General features: G+C 37.7%; 1 protein-coding gene across 2 annotated transcripts in view; it reads left to right on the top strand.

Moving 5' to 3' along the window:
- The window catches only part of LOC116852625 (sorting nexin-8-like), a 23,176-nt gene extending 14,055 nt beyond the window's left edge, over positions 1 to 9,121 (top strand). Inside the window, exons 3-9 of one of the 2 annotated variants that reach the window (XM_032833154.1) lie at positions 618 to 750; positions 4,580 to 4,773; positions 5,087 to 5,204; positions 5,818 to 6,277; positions 6,472 to 6,688; positions 6,999 to 7,282; positions 7,781 to 9,121. In XM_032833154.1, coding sequence (XP_032689045.1) covers positions 618 to 750; positions 4,580 to 4,773; positions 5,087 to 5,204; positions 5,818 to 6,277; positions 6,472 to 6,688; positions 6,999 to 7,282; positions 7,781 to 7,802 — 1,428 coding nt within the window. In that variant the 3' untranslated portion in view covers positions 7,803 to 9,121. The remainder of the gene's footprint in view (positions 1 to 617; positions 751 to 4,579; positions 4,774 to 5,086; positions 5,205 to 5,817; positions 6,278 to 6,471; positions 6,689 to 6,998; positions 7,283 to 7,780) is intronic. The other variant, XM_032833155.1, reaches the window with a different exon arrangement.
- The last annotated feature ends 4,937 nt before the right edge of the window (positions 9,122 to 14,058 follow it).

Consider the following 14,058-nt stretch of genomic DNA (forward strand, 5'->3'; position numbering starts at 1 on the left):
AGAATGAAGGTAGAGGTGGAGTGGTGCGGCAAGGTGGAAAAATCCACGGAATGCAGTTACTTTCATTTATGGCCTAATCCTTAGGCTTCGCTCACAGAGTACCGTTGCGCCGTTACTCGAGTTACGACAATGTGTCTATGAACACTGGCGCTTCCTTGCACTTCACATTCCTCTTTTTCAATTTTCTTTTTGCTCAAAAGAAAAATATAGAAACGTCACTTGCGCCTTTACTTCTCCTTTTGGAGAATAATATGACCCGGCGATTCCGATAAACGGAAAAAAAATTTTGTTTGTAAACGAGATTACTCAGGAGACACGAGAAAAAAATTAATCCATCCAATGTAATACGATAAGATACACTGAGAAAAAATATTTAAAAATTAACAAATATTTATTAGGTGGCTACCATTGATATATTTAATTAAATCAAAATTCTCCTCATTTAAACCGAGTATTGTTTACTTAAACCGAATATTTTGATCTAAGTAAATATATTAGTGGTTACCTACCTAATAAATATTTGTTAATTTTTAGATTTTTTTCTCAGTATACCCTTTAAGATTCTTTACATCCTTCTCGAACGAACTATCAACGTAGTTTCTATGTTTTTATCTTAGATATGGGAGCTGGTAGATAGCAAGACAGGTTACCTCACGAGAAGCGGACTGTACAAGGGACTCGCGCTCGTCGCTTTCGCTCAGCAAGGGAAGCAACCGAGTGACAAGCTGTTGGAGAACTCTGAGTCTCAAGGTTAGTCGAATCACCCCTTTAAAATCATCTTCAAGGACGAGACGATTGAGTCGCGGATAACGAACGACGTCTTCGGAATTCAGCGGGTCGATCTTATTGCGATATTTTGATCACGAGTCGCGTGATTTCTTTCACTGATTTTTCCTTCAACTCGTTCACTATCAGTGTTTATTCGGGAGACACTCTTCACAAACTATCTCATGTTTTTTTCTTTTCTACATAATTATGTGAGAACAATTTAGTTCAACAAGAGATAGGCACGTATTATGGAACTCTTTGGAATCAATTCCGATCAGAATAATTCCGTTTTCCCTAGAAAAGATTATAGAAACCTAGAGAATAACGGAAATATTCCAATCGGAATCGATTCTGAAGAATTTCATAATACGTGCTATGGACACAAAATGAAAAACAATCTCTGTTGTCACACACACGAAGAGAATTTTATAGTAAAAATTATTGTAGAATTTTGTAATCGAAATACAGAATATGTGTTATTTAAATTTTAGGAATTGAAATTTGTCTAGCGAAACTTGTTCTCTAAATTTCTTGGAATGAAATTTCGCTCGAGAAATGAAGTGACAGCTGAGTCACAAGAATTATAGTTATTTTCCACTTCCATAGAGTGAATCTTCCATTCTGAGTCGTCAAATGAATATTTTCACTCGTCATTGAAGAGTGAATCTGACGCACTCTATTCTGTTATCGAAGGATACATTCACTTCAACTGAAGTCGATTGGAATATTCGCTCACATAAAATCAGAATTTACTCTAAGTTTGAGTGAAACATTCATTGCTTGCTATTTCAAGTGACAGTATTTTCACCAACGCTTTGAGTGAAAACACTGTCACTTTTCACTCGTTTTAAGAAACTGAGATTTCGTTCAAAGAAATTCAGAGAGTACCATATTTCTTAGCAATACATACTTTACTGAAAGTCTATTTCTATATTACTAGAAACGTAATAAAATTGAAAAGAATTTACATAAACAAATAGCACTGTAATATTCTCCCTGTGTATGTAACGCTAATGGCAAACAGATTAATTTCTTTTTATGTACGAGAAAAAAGTTTTGGTTGAACTAACTAAATGTCTGGTGAAATATGAACAAATTCCAATTGAAGTCATCAGAATTCTGTTCAAATTAGCAAGATTCTGGTTAATCAGAAATCTTGCTGAACACAAAATTCTGGTAACTCCGAGCAGAATGCTATTTCATTCATATTTCATCAGACATTTGATTAATCCAAATACACTCAAAAAATTATTTTTGCATTTGGAATTAAAATATTTGGTACATATGATTTTTGTTTGGCATGTTTTTCATTTGTGTCAAATAAGATGTATCAGTGAGAAAGCAAACATACAAGCGGCGATTAAATGGTTTTGGTTGCAATTCTATTTTAACCAAATTTTGCTTTGAAGTATACTAAATTTTAGTTTTATATTTAATTTAAATTTTATATTTAATTTTGTTTCGATAACAAAATCCTTTTTTCTGTGTAAATTATTTTTCCCACGAGATTTTTTTTCCCTACTCGCCGCGAACTTCACGCGATCAAATCAGAACGCGCCATGCATAAATAAGGACGTTCGCACGTGAAACTCGCTCCACAAACGCGGACTGGTACACGAACGGTCTTCCGTGCCGTTGACATCGCGTCGCGCTCCGTATATAGACGTAACGCTGTAAGTAGGTCTTGAATAAGTCTATTATCGGGCAGGTGCTTAGATAATGCTTAAACATGTCTCAGACTATATCGAGAGACCGGTAGAACACCGTTCCCGCCGGAGTCGTTGGCCGGTTAAAATCACATTGCCGTTTTGTTTATCACTAGAAAGTTGCTTGCCATTACCACGCCATGAGAAAACGCACCGCGGTTCGTGTCGGAGAATATACCGATCGCAGCTGCGTAACGCGCGCGTATTGTCGTTTTATTTGCATAGCAAAGAAGAAGCGGAAATACATATTTACCACGTTACCCGCGTGCATTCATCGTGAAGCAGTGAAAACCACGTTACTTTATGTTTCGCACGTTGTATGTCGGTAAAATATCTTATGTAAGGTTTTTGTTGTGTTCTTCATTCTCCATTCTCTTATTTAAAAGCAGAGCAGTAGCATAAACGTGTTGATTAAATATTTTATGCAAATCTTTCTAATTACGTGCGCTAAGAGAAAAATTATCTAAGACATAAAAATATATTTATTCGGTGAGTAAAAATAAAAAAACATTTTTTAAATTTGTAGATATTTTTTCTCTCATTATATTCTTCTCTATCTCTCTTTCTCTCTTTGTCTCTATCCTTTTGTTTGCAAAAAGGTAATTATGAAAACGCAAAATGTTTATTGTGTTATTGTGACGATTATAATAATGTGATACGTTTATTCATATTTTTCCAAGAAGATTGCGCAAGTTGCGAAAAGATTGTAAGTTATATGATAATATCGAGTCATTTCCAGTAAAAGTTTAATAGCCGCAGGATAAACGAGCAACGTTTTACTTCGCGGCTTTGAAAACTTCCCGTCCGCGAATAACAATGTCGATCGATGCTCGTTGCAAAACATTGAGTTACAACTTCGAAGAACGAAAGCGGCTTCGCGATACTTGCTCCCGATACCGCTCGATCCAGGCCCACAAACGGAGAAGGTAGTGAACATCGCAATATTTAGCAAAGTATCGTGGGTCAGGAGACTCTTTCGGTATCGAGGTTACAGTGAGACGGACGATTATTCGTAGGTACGAATAAGAATGAATGCGCGAGATCTCGCTTCGTCGCCGAAGCCCCGGAGAAGTGGAGTCGGCCAAGTAGAACGTATCGCAGGTGACCCGGCAGAGAGTCGCGCGGAAAGAAAGAGAACGTTTCCTCGACCGTTGTCCCGCAGATTCGTTTACCGCGATTTTCTCCTCGTCGTTGGCCTCGCCGGCCCTAACGGCACTACGTGGACGGACTCGACGGTGTCAGTCACGGAAGAAATCGTTGAATTACCGAGCCGCAAAGAGCGATCCCCTGAGTGATCCATATCTTTCTGCGCGCGACCGGGATAGCAATGATGGAAATTAGGACGTTAGTGTGGCATTCCAAAAGAAGACGAGTCTGAGACGACGTACAATCGGTCGCTTTTCGTCATTGGAAACATATCAGCGTGTCAATCGCAAAAAGAACGAAGGTATTCATAGAGAATGATAAACAGAAATAATTACGGGAGGAAAATTAATCAATTAACGAGAAGAGCATTCGGACGTTCGATCAACTGGAGACGAGAAAACCAATAAGAACCGACGTTAGATGGAAATTTCGAAATTCATTTCAACTATAAATAAAATAAAAAATGGGATTTTAAAAAATATATAGAGAGACACAAGAAAGAAAGAGAGAAAGAGAGAGGGGACATTTGCAAAAGTTGTTGGGTTATTAGCCATATTTGTTTTACTAATAGAAACGGAATATTCGATAAAAATATCCTACCATTATTCACCATTATTATATTTCAGATAACTGTTTGACTCATGTCTGTAAAATAATTCATGTTTTGAGCCAATAAAGTCATCAACGACCCGACGAATTTCTGCAAGTTTCAAATACTTGAACTAAAAGTCTCAATTTCGAAATTTACTGGTTTGGCGGAACTGTGAAAATATGGTCTCTCTGTGTTGACACCTAATTTGTCGCGGTTGATACGTAACTGATCGATTTCTATCGCTACCTAACAATCGCACGACTATCGCCACGAAATCGCGACTGAACGCGAACGGCGACAGCCGTTAAATCGCCCAGTGCGTTCTTCGCACGGAAGGAGATACGTTCTTGTTCGTTTTTCCCCGCAGAATTACCCGTACCCGTTCTGGGCGATTTGTCGGAAGTGACGCTTCTCGCGCAGAGGCTACACAGAGGCAGCAATCCCGCCAAGCTGAATCTCACGTACTCGGACATTTGTAATCTGGATAGTATCGAGGTCAATCTCGTTCCCGAGAAGAAGGGTATCTTCCTCAAGCACGTAGAGTATCAAGTCACCAGCAAGGTATCTCCGAGCTCTGTTTTTTCCTATTTTTTCTATTTTCGTTCGTGAAAATACGAAAGAATATAATGCTATTTATTAAAATCGATGTAACATCTGTGTCGTGTAAATTCATTCGTAATAAGTAAGAGTCACGTCAAAATGAAAGAATGCAAGCTCACGCGAAATTTTGCATGCTTTTTAGAGATTCAATTCTGTAGTTGCTATTATTTACAATCGATGTAACGTCTAAGTCGGTTAAATTCAACCGTAACGAGTCACATCGACATAAAAATTAAAAAATGCAAACTCACATTGAATTTTCTACTTTTTTTAGAGATTCAATTCTATAGTATATAGGCGTTACAACGACTTCGTATCGTTGCACGAACTCCTCTTGGCCCGGTTTCCTTATAGACTAATACCCAAGTTACCGCCGAAGAAAATCGTAGGAGGTGAGCATACAAATACGAAGCCAATATTTGTTATCGACATAAACTTCAAGTAAAATTATCGCGACTTTTATCATTTTTTCATCTAATTATTCGAAATTATATCCAATAGCTGCTATTATATAATACTAAATATATGCAATTTCAGGTAATAAACATAACAATATTATACATGGAGAGAATTTTCTAGTAAAAATTACTACAGAATTTGAAATAGATTATATTGAGGGAGATATATCGATAATCTACAATAATTGACTATTCTTTCATTTAATTTTTTCATATGAGTTATTAAAAAATGTATCATATTTCTAGCGAAACCTAGTAAAATTCTAATGAAATTTGGCAACATTTTACTCTGATTTTAAAAGACTTTGTTGACAGTGCTCTTGCACTGCTAGAAACAAAATTGAAAAAAGTTTATATAAGAAAAAAAAATGAATTATAATACTCTCTCCCGTAAAAGTATCGTATCCTTCAAGTATATCTTTCATAAAGAGAGATAAAAATTAAGTCAATTCTATCCAAACTATTATTATAAATAATAATTAGACAATTAATAATAAGATATTTCCTTGTGCAGAACTTTCTCTCATTTTACCACTCTCTTTCATAGCTGACTCGCAATTTCTCGAGGAGAGGAGGCGTTCTCTCTTGCGGTTCCTCACGCTGATCGCTCGCCACCCGGTGGTGAGTAAGGACCCGATCGTTCAATTTTTCTTCACGTACACCGGCGAAGAGACGCAGCACAAAATCCGCGAGGTGTTCAGGAGAGTACCGGACGAGTTCGCGACGTCAGAGCTATCGTCCCGGGCGAAAGAGCTGGTGCCGCCAGAGACGCTGACCGAGTTCGCGAACAGCCGCGATCAAATCCGTGTGATACTGCTCGGGATCTCGCGGCTGAAGAACATCGCCGATTGCCTGGCGATCAGGTCGCATAGTTACGCGGTCGACATGGCCGAGCTCGGCACTCAATTGAGCAACTTGGCCGCGGAGCCGCACGGAGCCAGTTCCTGGGTAACCGGTGGCTCGACTATTTGGCAAGACATGAAGAAAGGCTTCCATATAATATCCAAGTGAATATTCGACTCAGATATTGATCATATTGTTTGCCATTTCAAAGCGCCGCCGTTCTTCTGACATTTTCTGACTTTATGACCTATCAGTTTGATAAGTTCGTCGTATTTGTCAAATAAAATATAAAACGAAATTATATAATTTCGAATCATTTTTACGAATAAAATGAGCAACATCGTAAAATTTTTTTCAGGGAGTTTAATCTGCTGTCGACCAGAGCACTGCAGCAAGCGGTCAGGGAGGAAACCATGGTCTGCGAGAGGCTGAACCTCCTGCTGGATATTTTAGTTGCGCACAGAATGTTGTGCGAGAGACACGAGCGAGGCGTCAGCGCGGATCACCAGCGCGCCCTGTCCACGATGTTGTCCCTCAAGAAGCGGCAGATGCAAGGTGTTATTCGCGGGACCGACGTACGTATCTATCTATTTAAGTTTCATTAGCCTGGCGGAACGTGACTGCCGCTCGCTCGTCACGAAAGCCGCGTGTTTAACGTGCAATTTGACCGGCGGCGATCGCGGTAATCGTGTTTTCGCAATTGCATAATTACTTACTATCAACTTAAGGCAGAGCAATTTGGCGCGGAGAGTCGACGTTCGTAAGGAGCCGGAGGAGTTCGTAACTTCCTATGATCTTATGCAATCCGTCTAAATAAGAATGCGTAGCGCGCGCACACCTCGTTTCGGCAGAGTTTCATGCGACTTTATCGTGCTCTCTCCACAGGCTGACACCGTGGAGTACCTCGAGAACAAGATGGTTGCGCAGGAGTCGGTGATCGCCAACGTCGAGCTGAGAAACTGCTTCTCGCTGCATTGCCTGCACATGGAGACCCAGTTGGTTCACGCGCACTTGGAGATACTCGCAACCGTATTGCAAAGTCTCGTGAGCGTGCAAATACGCGGTCACTCCGAGGTGAGACTCCATATACTTGTCTGTACTTTCCGGCAACGGCTGTTCGGTCTCTTACTAATTATTCATTCATTTTGCAAGCAAACGCGGAGATCTCGGTGAGTTTTTGCACGAAAATAGCAAACAATAGACACTCATAGTCCGATGTAATTAATTTTTCTGAGATTTGCCGTGCAGCAGCTGTTTTTTTCTTTTTAATTATTATTAGAAACTTGTAGAAGTTCATTGTATCGTCGATCATTTCGCTGACTTAAAAAATAAGTCGTTTTAATCATTTTCATCATCTGATAAACGATAAAAAGTGATGGATAACAATGACAAATACTTTAATTAAACATCGCATCTATTCGTTCGTATAATAAAAAGATTGCTAAATATCTGACAACTTCTACAAGCTCTTGATATTATATTACTAAATTAATGCAAATTTGTCGTATTTGTCAAATAAAATAGAAAACTTGTCTAACGTTGAAGAATAAATATTGTCTATGTACTGCATGTATCTCAGAATTATATGTTTACCGTCAGAATGTTTGCATAAATCCCCGGAATCTCGATCCCGGATCCAGGTTGCTGATGTAAATGTTTGTTTACAGCTGGCTGAAGTGTGGAAACTGATCGAACCGACGATTACCAAGTGTTTACCCGAGAAGTTGGCTAGTGGCTCCAACGGGGTCTCATAGCACAGGAAAGTTTCGTGTGTTTGTTCCTGCAGGTCGTGTGTTATCAAATAATTAATAAGCGAGACTCGCAATAGAACAACCTAGCAAATACGATCGCAAAAAACTGTATTACGGAAAACTGTAACGTAAACGCATCACGTCCCGTATTCCCGTCTTAACCGTACTACGGCTGTTCAGAGACAAGAAGAAAAACTTTGAGACTTTTCCCGAAGTTCCAAGTTCTCCTTTCCGGCGCCACGTCGATATTAAGTACGTAGAATTTTGTACTCTCTCCGCCTCCTTGTCTTATAAATCGCTTGGATATTCAGGTGTGCTATGCCACTGGCCGTGCAAGAGGCGTATTTATCTTTTACAATTGTAGCGACCAGAATCTCGAATGTATAGCGCGCATAAATTTTAGACATTCCTTGTTGTGTACTTAATATATTTTATGAACTACCAAATGATATATCTGTAATTCTCTCGCATTGTTATATCGCTTTGTACATATGAAGACTTGTAGGTTGTATATATACGTCTTATATCGATATGAAGTGTCTAAGCAGTGTGTAAATAATTCAAACTGCACTAAACTCTTGAAAGGATTTACATATATTCTTATGCATATGTACGTACTTATACATATGTATGTACGAATAGAAGTCTGAAAGCTTATGGATATTACAAAAGTTCGATCATTTTAATCGGGGGAAGAAAGAACAGACACGTACGAGTCGCGAGATCGATAATACAGCATTAATATAATCTTTGATTCGATTTTTGCGTCGAGTTAACTCACTTGGATTTTATTCTTTCACTTGACCGCTAAATTTTAATAGCGTGTTTGTTACTAATTCTTGTCTTTCTGCATATTGTGATTTTAATATTGTCTGATTCGTACGTTCTTTCATTCTCCGTTTGAAAACTCTTTATACGTCGTGTTGTGCGACTCTGATTATTGTCAATATATGTTGCTTATATTTAAAGTATTGCGAAATTATATAAAAATATATATATTTTTCTTTCGTCTATTCTGAGAGGTTTTTCTCAGAAATAACGTTTTTAACAGAATTAACGTCTGAAAAATTTAATTATCGCGTGATTAAATGTCAAAAGTTAAAAAATTTTTGAAAAAGGTACAATCGAGTTTCCACGGGAGAAAATATATTTTAAAATATTAAAGGATGTCGAACACTCACTAATAGATCTGAGACATTTTACATATTATACTCATGTTTATAACGATGGTGAAAATATATTGTTATTATAAAAATATGATTTTTTTCCTTCTTTTCTCTCACAATGTGTGAACATTCCCATGAAGATGATTACTTTTCGATTCTTTCATAATTGCTCAATACCTGGTAAATTATTAGAAATAATATTTAGCATCGTTTACAGAACTATTAAAAAATGAAACATATTTGGATTTGCTATTGAATCATATTCTATTAGAAAATATAATAGTAATCTGCTTGTCCTTGAGTCGTGCTATTTATAAATAAAAAGTTCGTTTGACTCATCCGTGAGTCATACTGCGATCTCAATTTTCTATCGCAAACGATGACTGATAAAGGACATTTCGGAAATATATTATGCAATAATAGCAGTGTTGTAATCTATATCTAGATACATTTATTTAATTACAGTAGATATATTTATCTAATTACAGTAAATACATTTACCTAATTACAATATCTAGATACTTTATGTATATCTTTTTGTGTTTACTAATTAGATTTTTCATGTCAGTAACTGTATCTGTAACTAATTTCATTTTATCTTGTATCTGTATCTAAGTTTAACACTTTAGATACAGATACAAGCTAAATTAGTTACAGCTACAGTTACTGAAATGACAAATTCTGACTAGTTACAGATCAAGATACACAAAAAATATCTAGATATTGTAATTAGATACATGTATTTACTGTAATTAGATAAATATATCTACTGTAATTAATAAGTATATCTAGATACATTAAAACACTAAATAATAGTTAAACTCGTTAAAAAAAGCGGCAAATAGATTGTCTGGCGCGATCTAGCAATACTGCGAAAAAACTTATTATATTGAACGGGTTTGAATCTTGGCTAAGCCAAGGGTTCAGTTCTTGACTAGGTAAGTTTGAGTTTCTGCTAATTGTAGTTCCAGCATTTCCGCTACGAGCCGCCACTATGTTTAACGGGAAACTGAGATCGCAGTACGACATAGCAATAAGTCAGACGAATTTTTATTGTCAAGTAGTCCGAGATTTACAACTGAATAACAAGTCAAAAGACTTTGACTTTCTTTTTTCAAGTTTCGTTTCAACAGCAGATTGGACAAGCTTGTACGCTACACGCCTTAAATTATTATGTATAATTAAGCAGAATTAATAAAATAAAAAATTTCTTTTTGTCATTACGAAAAAAAGGTAAAATTTAACAGGTTGTAACCGTGAAACAATTAATTATAATAAAAGTTAATGAAGTGATTTTAGAAGTATTTTACAGCTTAATGACTCTAGTTGTTGAAATATTACGATCATAATAAATATCGCTGTTGTTCTCGCAATCAATTCTTTCATAAAAATAAAAAAAAATGAGAACACCGATTAGTCAACTGTATATCGCCTGTCTATCGTAAAGCGTTAATCATTGCCAGGTCATTGAAGTGCCAATTTACCACTAACGTAACGTGTAAACGCTATTGATACGTAAGAGTGTATCGTTTCGTAAGCTACCTCCGTCGAATGCGTTGCGTCCACGTGCATCAATTCGAAATAAGGCCCTTAAAAGCTTCATCGAGATCCTCGTCTAGTAGGGTCGACGATAGTCGCGTAATGCTCTTTGAACGCTCCGCATTTTAAATTAAAGGCGGTTAACCGAGTCTTCCTCTTCAACGTACACCAAACGAACCCTCATCGTCGACAAAGGGAGAAAGAAAAAGAGAGAGAAATAGAGAAAGAGAGAGGGGAGGGGAGAGAGAGAGAGAAAGAGTAATGCGTTCGAGTTCCAGCCGAGCGGAAGTAACGTTTATCTCGGACATTTCTTCGCGAAACGACGTGTGTCGGTCGCTCACTGCGATGTACACACAAGCTGACTCTGAACTATACATGAGGTGGATTTTCAGACGTTCGAGGGAGCTGCTCTCGTAGGAAATACGATCGAAGATATATTATATTAACGTCTTCTTCCCTTTCACGCTGCAACAGCTCCTCGAAACCCCGGTACTTCTTTCTCCCTTCGAGCGAACCTACTTTAGAAGTTCCAAAAAGTTCTGTCACACGAATGACGATCGATGTCATTGTTGCACGACAATAATCCGTATCAAGTTTGTCGCGATTCAACGATCCATTTCGCGACTAGTCACCACGCAGAGGTGTGCTTTTCAACAACTTTTCTCGTGAACAACGGCAAAGCGCATCAAGAAAAAGAGAAACAGGTTCTCACTCACTGAACAACGCTATAGTTAGATGACTGAAGGTTGTGACACTTTCCCTGAGTCTCTTGCAACGCATTTTGTAGACGGAAAAAAATTAATTGTATTAATAAATATCAATTAATATATTAATAAATGTATTAAGCAATAATTGCGATTATATTATTGCCTTTGTATCAGTATAAATATCACTAGCGTCATAATTAAAATAAAATCTTTCGATTCAATAGCAATATTATAGAAATTAATACTCGAGTTATTAAAATACAATATGATGTATCGGTTTCATTAATATTACTATTGAATTTAGAAGATTTTCTCCAATTATGGCGCTGTTGATCAATTATGACTAATTATGTTGATACAACAGCCTTTTTCGTGTATCCAACAGAAAACTGTATCTTCTGAGTTATCAAAAATTGAATTGTTCTATCGGATACGAGATGTGTTGCAAAAGTCATTGAGGAGAAGTGTTACGAGCTTTAATCATCTGACGATGCATACAGAAAAACACATATATTCAAGTAGATGTTACTTGTTGCAAGTATGCCATTTATTTATATATCCGCAATTCTATTATAAGTTTTCTGCGTGGTGATTCGAAGTGCAACAAGCTTGATACGGATTATTGTCGTGCAACAATGACATCGATTGTCATTCGTGTGATAGAACTTTTTGGAATTCCTAAAGTAGGTTCGCTCCAAGAGAGAAAATATTGGGGTTTCGAGAAGCTGTTGCAGCATGAAAGGGAAGAAGATATTAATATAATATATCTTCAATCGTATTTCCTGCGAGAGCATCGAATTTATTCGAAATATATCTTGAATCCAGGTAAGTTTAGTATTTCAATCAAAAATATTAAATTGCAAGGAAAATTCGCTTTGCTTACTTATATGAAGTCGAACCAACTTATTCTACGATAAAATTTTATAATATTCTTATATAAAGAGAATAAATTCTTCTTCTAAATCTTATTAACTTATTATTATTCTTTTTTAATTAACTCATTTGAAGAGCTCATTGTTATTCTTCTGAATGATGAATATTTCTAAAATTTGTGGAAATTTTAAGACTATTGTCAAGAAAATATTTTTTGTTGAAGATAATTATTTAAAGAAAATAAACTGCAATCGCTTTTCTTAGCAGTAAAATAATTCTTTCTGTGTTTATCACGATTATTGAGATATTAGCAAAGGATAATTGATTAATCAATGTACACAATGCGTGATAGTGAGATGAGTTTTGTTGGCAGTCTGAAGAAACATGTCTTTTTCCCTGATCTCCTAGCAATTAAGTCAAAAATCACGCGTATAACGAAGCCTTTTCCTGTTATTTGATCTTCACCGTTGCTAGTAAAACAGTTAGTAAGATCAAGACATGTCTTTAGTCTGTACAAAAGTCATCTCACTACGTTGGACGTATTGATCAATCAAGTAGGATGATATTTCTTTGTGCGTGTGTATGCAATATGACCCTCAAGATGATCCTTCGTCACGCATGAGAAGAAACAATATTCCCGCTCGTCGTAGAGGATCTCCTTCCTTCCTTTTCTATTTCTTTCTAGTCGAGCTTGAATGTAAACACCGTCAGATAACGTTTCGGCCGCGATTGAGAAGTCGGGGGCGGACAATAAACCTCTCGAGTGAGCGCGCGCGAGAGCATTCTCATCTCCGAAGAGTCGCGCGGACCCGGGCGCGGCGACCAGATATATACCTACGTGTACGCGCCAAAGGACGAGCTACTGAACATTGCAGAGGCAATTTTCCCCGACAATGCCGGCCACTTTGTTTCGCCGGGGATCGCGGGTGTGCGTGCGTGCTTTGAGAGTCGCGCGTGACTCGGCTACAACGTTGCGGCGGTATGTACCGTTTCTTCGCCGCCGACGCCAAAGGGACTCCGGGGGCCCCGGAAGAGTGCCGGCCCCGGCGCCGTGCGCGGTCTTCAGGCACGCGGAAGAGGAAGTGCGCACGCGAGGAACGGTGACACGTTAATTAGGCGCCTTAGGCGATCCTGAGAGGTGACTGATTTGACCTCCTAGTGCGTTCAAACGCCTGGACGTTCACCCATCTGCCTACTCATTTGTCTGTCTGTTTGCTCGCTTATTCTTCATACTGACTTGGATACCGTTATTAATATCATAATTTAATAGGGAGTGAATTCTCTTCTTCTCGCAATAAAGCTTAGACTTAAATAAAGCTTAGACTTGTCGCGTTTTACTATGAAAAACGCGTCGAAATATAATGCTTTATCATCGACAACCGTTTCGCAAGCAAACAACTGTTTATAGGAAAGGGAAGGGGAGAAGCAAACGATTCCCTCAATTTTTTTCGCAGGAATATCTTTAACACGTTGAAATGATTTTTTATCTTTATAGATATAATCACTTTTACTTCACTCAATAAGATGCGGCAGCACGCTGAAATAAAAAATGGCTGATCTAAGTAAAATTATAGTTATTTTTAATTACAAATTACAAGTTAGATTATAGTTACAAATATTAAACATTTTTTTTCCCAGTGCATCATCAATGTCGATCAACGCGGTGTTCAACACGTTAATTAGATCGCGAGATCGCGCGAGAGACAGAAAATTCGCGGCTGGCCGCGAGTCCGGAGGCGGTGCGCTCAACCGAGTGTATTATCAACGAAAAAGGTCCGTAATTAGAGCTAAATTTATCCGCTAAATATACAAACCGCTTTTTCCCTCTTTCTCCCTTCCCCTTTCGCGTTAAAAAGCAAATTCCACAGTCTCTCTCTCTCTCTCTCTCTCTCTCTCTCTCTCTCTCTCT

The sequence above is a fragment of the Odontomachus brunneus genome, unplaced genomic scaffold, assembly GCF_010583005.1.
Source record: "Odontomachus brunneus isolate Ranch 3 - 2012 unplaced genomic scaffold, Obru_v1 Obru_scaffold_242, whole genome shotgun sequence".
Lineage (NCBI taxonomy): Eukaryota > Metazoa > Arthropoda > Insecta > Hymenoptera > Formicidae > Odontomachus > Odontomachus brunneus.